The sequence below is a fragment of the Talpa europaea genome (assembly GCF_964194135.1).
Source record: "Talpa europaea genome assembly, chromosome: 14".
Lineage (NCBI taxonomy): Eukaryota > Metazoa > Chordata > Mammalia > Eulipotyphla > Talpidae > Talpa > Talpa europaea.
Genome location: NC_140082.1, coordinates 22,336,962 through 22,345,572, shown reverse-complemented (window position 1 = coordinate 22,345,572; position 8,611 = coordinate 22,336,962). Strand labels below are relative to the sequence as shown.

At 46.1% G+C, this 8,611-nt stretch overlaps 1 protein-coding gene across 1 annotated transcript; it reads left to right on the top strand.

Annotated features, from left to right (window-relative positions):
• Positions 1-6,950: 6,950 nt before the first annotated feature.
• On the top strand, positions 6,951-8,410 carry OTUD1 (OTU deubiquitinase 1; the record flags this gene model as incomplete). The annotated part of the gene is made up of 1 exon (XM_084254229.1): positions 6,951-8,410. The coding sequence occupies one exon, from the start codon at positions 6,951-6,953 to the stop codon at positions 8,394-8,396; it is 1,446 nt and encodes a 481-aa protein (XP_084110355.1). The 3' UTR covers positions 8,397-8,410.
• Between the last annotated feature and the right edge of the window lie 201 nt (positions 8,411-8,611).

Genomic DNA, 8,611 nt, shown 5'->3' with positions numbered 1-8,611 from the left:
TCTTTTCTCCATTCTTTGTCCTAATTCTTTTTCCTACAAAATCTGAAGATTACTTGATCTAGTTATCACAAATTTATTTAGATTTCCAGGAGTTATAACATCTTTAGGTAATAGAATTTTCAGTGATACTAATAAATATAATTTCAGAAGAATGATGCAGTTTAAATAATTAAAGAGGAGCTCTCCTTTCTGCCTGGAAATTTCACTTCCAGCCTATGACATGTCAGCAGTGGTAGATGAGCTGAGAAAGAATATTGAGGTGTTTGCATAACATGGTGCTCTTTATTTATTTATTTGTTCACTTTAAATTGTCAATTGAATAGAGTGAATATACATCATCAGCCCACACAATACTTTCCAAGATGCTTGCCTTTATTGCTTATGTTCCATTTTTACTTGACAACATTAATATGTATTGAGAGTCTGTTCTGTGTCAGGTTCTTTTCAGAATCATTTTCCACAGTATATATTTTAAGTTTGAGTCATTCTTTATATGGTTATGTTGGGATATATTCCCATATGCTTTGTGTCTGTTAGTGCTCAATAAATGTTTGTTAAATCGAATATAAAATTGTTTTTATATCATGGTGATTACACAAAACATTTAAGAAAAAACAAAATTATAAATTCAAATAGCATTTCACTGGCCCAGCTCTTCAAATATTCCTTTCAACTGAGCACAATTTGTTTTCAGTAAGCTTTAACACCTTCTTATTTTAATAGCTGCATTTAAGCTGCTATATAGAGTATCATGAACTTGTCAGATATATCAAGATATATAAAATATTGTCTCTGACTTATATGTCACAAATTAAGTGATATTATCGCTTAGACTTTTATAGATAATACATAATATTTTCATATCAAGCAATTGGCATAGTAGTGGCTCACAGTAAGTTATTTAACAGTTATCATTTAGATGCAATTCACATACATAAAATTCACCTTTTTGAAATATTTGATTCAGTGGCCTTTTAGCACAGTCATGGAATTGTGTAATCATGACTGTAATCTGATTTCACTTTCATCATCCCCTAAAGAAATCCATTGCCACTGGTAGTGACTCTCTTCCCCTTTCTTCCCAGTCCTGGGGAATTAATAACCTATTTTCTCTCTCTTTGATTTTTGCCAATTTTGAACATTTCATATTAATGGAAGGCTACACTATGTGACTTTTTGTGTCTGGTTTCTTTATTTAGAATATTGTTGTAAGGTTCATTCACATTGTAATATGTATGAGCACTTCATTTTTTATGACTGAATACTATTTCATTGTGTAGAATATGTATTTGTGTTGCTGGATAACTGGGCTATTTCTATTTTTTGTCTATTATGAATGGATGTTGATACACAAGTGTTTGTGTGGACACAGGTTTTCATTTCTCTTAGCTATGTACATAGGAGTGGAGTTACTGGATCATATAATAACTCTAAACATAACTTTGGAAGAATTGCTATATTGTTTTTCAATGTGTCTGTAACATTTTACAACCCCATTAGCAATGTACAATGGTTCTAATTTCTCCAAAATTTTATCAACACTTTCTAATATCTGTTTTTTTTTATTTGCCATCTTAATAGAGGTGAAATGTTTCTCACTTTGGTTTTGATTTGCATTTCCCTAATGTATAATGATCTTGAGTATTTTTTTTTAATGTGCTTGTCACCTGTTTGTGCATGTTCTTTGGAGAAATGTCTATTCACATTATTTGTCCATTTAAAAAACTGGGTTTTTGATTGTTGAATTGCTAAGACTTCTTTATATATTTTATAAGACACTTACCAGAAACATAAACTGCAAATATGTTCTCCCATTCTGTAGTTTATCTTCCCACTTTTTAAAATCATGCCCTTTGAAGAACAAAGTTTTCATTTTGATGAAGTTTAATATTTCTGAGTTTTGTGTTTTGATTTTGTTTTTTTTTTTTGGCATTTGTGCTTTTGGTGTCACACCCAAGAAACCATTACTAGTCCACGGGCACTGAAATTTTCACCTATGATTTCTTTTAAGAATTTTCTAGTTTTAGTTCTTACCTTTCATCCATTTTGAGTTTAGTTTTGTAAGGGTTGTGTGGCAAGGGCACAGTTTCACAGGGGCGTAGTCTTTTGTATGCAGATATCCAGTTGTCCCAGTAGCACTAGGTTGACTATTCTTTCTCCCATTTAATTGTCTTGATACCCTGTCAAAGTCAATAGACTGTGAATGCCTACAATCATTTCTGGACTCTTAATTTTATTTCATTGGTCTATATGTTTATCTTTATGCCATTCCCACATGGTCTTCGTGATGACAGTTTTGCAGGAATTTTTTAAATTGGGACCATGAGTCGTTCCACTTTAAGATCTTTTTCACATTAGGTTAACAAAGAAATGAACATTATAAGTGAATAAATAGATAAGTGATTATGCTTTTAAGTTTTGTTTGGGGGAGAAGAGATTGGGAACTTTATTATCTTTCCAAGAATATGGCTAAGATTAGATGTATCTATCTTTACAACCCACGTGAGGTTTAGCATTATTAATTATATAAAGTGCTAGATTTGGTGCTAGATTTCTATTGCCTGGGCTGCCGGACGGAAAGGGCTGCCGGACGGAAAGTGTTTCTGAATTCTCTGGATAGGGCACTATGCTGGGATCATGGCCATTATTCAATAAATATTCATCAATTAACACCCAAACCTTTTTGTTTTGTTTTAATCTCTTGGTTATCTTGTTGCTACCCAAATTTCCTGTTTTTCCAGCATATTCAATGACTATGCAATTTTGGTTTAGAATCCTATTTTCCTAAAGTTCTGCCAGTTTTCTGACAGCACCAAAATATGCTGGACAGATGACTTTCCAGAATAGAATCATTAGGAATTCTTTACAGATGGAATATTAAGGAATCAGATTTGTCTCCCTTTCCCCCCACTCAGATCTCTTTGCTATATAACTTGTGAGGTCTTGCCTTCACTTAGATGTAAAGGACAGAAAACAACGGCCATTTCCAACAACTCCCTGCTTCGAGTTTCCTAAAGTATCATTTCCTCCAGGAAGACTTCCAGATTGAAATATAGAGTGGACATTGATTCGCACAGTGAATATGCAGTCTTACATAGTCCACCCTCCCCAAAACTACAAGAAAAATAAAAAAGAAACTTCATGTATGCTAAATTTCGTCATCCTCACATTTCCATTTACATTTGTTCCTCATTTGGTATGTCAGACCAAGACTGTCCTTTTGGTAGGGGAGATACCATGTTCTGTGGCCCTATACACGTGCAGACGTCTTGAACTAGCTACTTGGGACTATGAGCAAGGTGAAGCTATATAACATGGAAGATTGAAAAGGCCTCTTGCTTCTATGTCTTGGAGGAGACTCGTGGAGAACAGACATGTAGAGACACTTGGAAGAGACACGGGTGAGAGATATATGGGGAAGTTGATAGACAACTATTAACTTGATTTGTATTTTTATTTTGCTCCTCCTTTTATCTTAGACTTGCCTGGTCCCTTTCTTTTATTTCTCTGAAAGAAGGTGCCTTAAACTTGTGCCAAGATTTCGGGCCTCAGCAGCCCCTCTTTGGGTCAAGCCTGTTTGGCTGGGCAGTTACCCATGAGCGGATGGATAATTTGGGGTATTTTTTAGGAAAGTTTTATTAGAAATAAACTTTTTTTCTCTCTATAACAATAATTACATTAAAGATCTATCATACTAAGAATCTTGCCACTGTGCACACAGATGGTTGGATCCTTTTATTTATTTATTTATTTAATTTGTTTATTTATTTATTTTAATAATAAATTTTGGTTGGATCCTTTTAGAATGGACACTTTTACTGCCACATTCTAGTGTGTTATCACCCCCACCCCACCCAGTGCTCACCCAAACTATTAAAAACATATTCTTGTGGTGGTATCATTACTAAATTTAAAAAATAAGCCCCCACTCCCTGTCCAGTGAGCAAGTTTGGGAAGCTTGAATGGATAAAGGGAGTGGATGGGACGGCCTTGGGAACTGAGTTGCTAAGCTGGGGATCCACTAAGCTGATGATCCATTAAGCTGATCTGGATGGTCAATCAGGACACACCCAAGACTAGTCATCTTAACCAATCAATGATGCCTGCAGTATAGAGCCTCAGGACTCTGCCCACAGTCCATCTCTCTAGTCTTGCCTCTCTCTTAGCAGTGTATTTCAATAAATCACATTATCTGTTCTCCACTGTCTGGTGAATTCTTTCATCTTACACCTTTGGCCTATACCCTGATTGTTCCCTGTAACAATTCTTGCTTTAGGACTTAAATTTTAAGTTTCCTCATCTCCCTTCAGGTTCCTATTATGCTAGCTCTGCTAGGTAGACAATGAGTACTCAGTAAATATTATTTGAGGGTTATCTTACTATTGTTTTCTACTTCAGAACAACTGTTACTGAAATGCTAACTGTAGAATTCGGTGTGACTTATAATTAAGGTGCTTAATACACAACAACAGTCACCTCAAAAGTCAATGACGAAACCTAAGAAATTTCCATTGTGTAACTGGCCAGAGGGACTGAGCTCCCAATAGGTAGTCACCGGGAGTTGAAAAGATGGTTAGACAGTTGTTTTACTTTCTCATGAGTCCATTTACCTAACATGGTTGAAGCAGCAAATAGCTGCTGATGGAATCCTGCTAATTATACCTCCCCTGGCAAATTAAAAGCCCTGGCTAGGGTCAAGAGACTGGGATCATAACTTCTGGCTTCTTTACAGTCTAAGAAATTTCAGGAACTCCTTTTCCATTAATTCACTCACACAATAACCATTAATTAGCTCCAACTATGTGCCAGGCACTGTGCTAAGGGATCTAACTACAATAGCAAACAAGATCCCATTTGTGTAATTTACATTCCAGTGGAAGGGTAGGGGAGACATATACCATGACCTTTTCTATCTCTAAAATAGTGGGATAGCTTCTGGGTTCAATATGAATTCAGTCTGTTAATTTAGCACTTGAGCAGTGAGAAAAAAGCAAAAGTGGCCTGCTAACCTTAGTTAGCAAAGGGTCTAGTATATGAATATTCCAGCTCCCCTTTACAAAGAGCATACTACGGGCATACCTGATATTGTCTGTTTGGCTCTAGACCACTGCGTAGGGGTATAAAATATGCCACTGCCAAGATGATCTTTGACACAAAATATACTTCAAAGAGGACCTCAAAAGGTTGGGTGGAAGGTGCCTGGGGTTTTGTTTTCCTGTAAGAGAAATTTACAGGTGTAAAGGAAAAATTTCCTTTTGTAAGAGTTTCTTCTTCACCTTACCAGAAGAAGGCAAAACCCAAATCTGCACAAAAGACAAAGGCTTGTTGCCTGTCTCCCTTCCATGTCTTAGCTGAAGTTATGTAAGGGGATGATTTATAGTATTTTGAGTTACTAAGTTTTACTGGGTTTATCCCATGCATACAGGGGATATTCAAGTTACTATAAAACTTTATTTTTTCTCTTCTCACTCTGATGCTTATTTGCCAGCCTAGAAGACTCTAGAGGGGCAAGATGAAATTTTTCTTCTGCCCCCAACAACTACAATAAAGCAAATATCACAAAACAGTCACAAGAATATTTTGCTTTCCTAGTGCGCACAAAAGTTATGGCTACCCTAGCCAGGGCTTTTAATACATTATAGTCTGTTGAATACAGTAGTCTAAATAAAATTTAAAAATACTGTACTGGTACAAAAAATGTCAACCATTTGGCTCTTGGGAAAATGGCATCTGTAAGACTTGCTGGGTTGCCACAAACCTTCAATTTGTACAAGGTGCTGTTATTTAAGTGCAATCAAACCAATCACAATAAAATTAAGGTATGCCTCGTCTAGTTTTCAACATCCCAACATGCCTTGGAACGCATGAGAAATCTCTCTTTGCCCCTGACCTATGCTTAGCAGTCTTATTTTCAAAAGGCCCCAGGAGGTATGGCATGTGGCATTACATAAGCTGATTGAAAAGCTTTTCAGTCAAGTCATGTGCTTGCTAGTCCACCTGGGTTAAGGGTGCAGAAAAGTCGGTTTCGGTTTAAGAGGGCAGTAAAGCCCCGGGGTGGGCCGGAGGCCTCACGGCCCCATAACGGTTTAATCCTAAGAGGCGAATCAATAAGACAGGGCGGTGACGAAGCCGTCATGAACAGCGGTCAATGGCCACACAGAGGCCATGTAGGCTTCCAGGCAGCGTTCAACCTTCCTTACCGAGCACTCTTCCCAAACGCCCGCCTCCACAGCCTTCCACCTCGCGCCCAGGAGCGCCCCCCCGGCCACACCCCGCCGCCGCCGCGCAGAGGCAGCCCCCGCCCAAGCGCGGGACGGACGTAGGCGGAGCGACCCGGAAACCCTCTGTTGTCGCAGGCCACCGAGTCTCCGCGCCTCGCGCTCCGCCCCGCCCACACGCCGGCAGCCACGCCCATGACGTCCGCCGAACGGGGCGGGGCGCCAACCCAGGGCGGGGCGAATCGGCGCGGCTGAATGGGGCGCCGCGACGAGCGCACATTCCAGCGGGCCCACGTGACGCGGCCGCGCGGCCTGAGGTAAACAACCGCGGCCCCGCCCCCAGCCGCGGCGCGCGCCCTGCACTGCTCTCCGCCGGCGGGACGCGCTCCAGCGGGGCGGGCGGCTTCCTCCGAGAGTCCCCTGCGGCCGCCGCGGGCCGGAGCAGCGGCAGCGGGCTCGGCGCCCCGGGCTTGCGGGCCGAGCGCGCCGGCGGGGTTCGCGCGCGCGCCCCCTCCCCGCCCCCACCGCGCGCTGTGGCGCAGCAGGAATTTGGCGGGGGCCCGGGCGCTATTCGCGGCGCCTGACGCGCGGGCGGCCCGCGGCCCTGCGCTCATTTCTATTCTCGGGGCTCTGGGTCACCGCGCTCGGCCGGAGCCCTCCCCCGGGCCCGGAGGGTGTGTCCCCGCGCCGGAGCTCGCCGCGCCTATAAGGGGCCGAGCGGCGGGCAGGGACATGCAGCTCTACAGCAGCGTCTGCACCCACTACCCAGCCGGGGCACCGGGTCCCACGGCCGCGGCCGCCGCCCCGCCCGCCGCCGCCGCCGCCAACGCCGCCGCCGGCCCCTTCAAGGTCTCCCTGCAGCCGCCCGCCCCCGCCGGCGGCGCGCCGGAGCCCGAGACCGGTGAGTGCCAGCCGAGCGCGGCCGCCGAGCCCCGGGAAGCCGCCGCCCCCGCCAAGATGCCCGCCTTCTCCTGCTACGAGATGGTGTCCGGGGCCGCCGCCCCCACCGCGGCCGCCGCCGCCGCCGGCCCGCCCGGAGGCGCCTGCAAGCCGCCGCTGCCGCCGCACTACACGTCCACGGCGCAGATCACCGTGCGCGCCCTGGGCGCCGACCGCCTCCTGCTGCACGGCCCCGAGCCCGGCCCCGCGCCGCCCGCCGCCCCGCGCGGCCGCTGCCTCCTGCTCGCCCCGGCGCCCGGCGCCCCCGTGCCGCCGCGGCGGGGCTCCTCGGCCTGGCTCCTGGAGGAGCTGCTGCGGCCCGACTGCGCCGAGCCCGCCGGCCTGGACGCGGCCCGCGAGGGGCCGGACAGAAACTTCCGACTGAGCGAGCACCGCCAGGCCCTGGCGGCCGCCAAGCACCGGGGCCCCGCGCCGCCGCCGCCCGGGAGCCCGGAGCCCGGCCCCGGCCCCTGGGGCGAGGAGCACCCGGCGGAGAGGAGCCTCCGCGGCTGGGAGCGGGCCGGCGACCCTCCCGGCGCGGACGAGGCGCGGCGCCCCGACCCCGAGGCCGAGGCGCCCCCGCCCCCCAGCGGAGAAGTGGCCCAGAGCGGCGCGGCCGAGGCGGGGGTCGTCTCCAGGGCGGATCCCCGGGATGAGAAACTGGCTCTGTACCTGGCGGAGGTGGAGAGGCAGGACAAGTACCTGCGGCAGAGGAATAAGTACCGGTTTCACATAATTCCCGACGGCAACTGTCTGTACCGCGCCGTCAGCAAGACCGTGTATGGGGACCAGAGCCTGCACCGCGAGCTGAGGGAGCAGACGGTGCACTACATCGCCGACCACCTCGACCACTTCGGGCCCTTGATCGAGGGCGACGTGGGGGAGTTTATCATTGCTGCTGCTCAGGACGGAGCCTGGGCCGGGTATCCCGAGTTGCTGGCCATGGGGCAGATGCTGAATGTGAATATACATTTAACGACTGGAGGGAGGCTGGAGAGCCCCACCGTGTCTACCATGATTCACTATTTGGGCCCAGAAGATTCCCTAAGGCCTAGTATTTGGCTCAGTTGGCTCAGCAATGGACATTATGATGCGGTGTTTGATCACTCCTATCCTAATCCAGAGTATGACAATTGGTGCAAACAAACGCAAGTACAAAGAAAACGCGATGAAGAACTTGCCAAATCCATGGCCATATCCCTGTCCAAAATGTATATTGAACAAAATGCATGCTCTTGAAATCTCTGAAAACCTACACCCTGGGAAAATGGCATACAGAGTGTTTGGAGAATTATATGAACTCTAATCAGGGTAATAGCACTTTTCAACTTCCTAGTAGATTTACTGTAGGTGTAATGCCTTAATCATTTGTTTTTGAATGTTTTTTTCCTCAGAGCTGAAGGTTGCTGGGCACCTAAATGATGTTTCATGATGGCTTTGGGTGGTCCTACTGC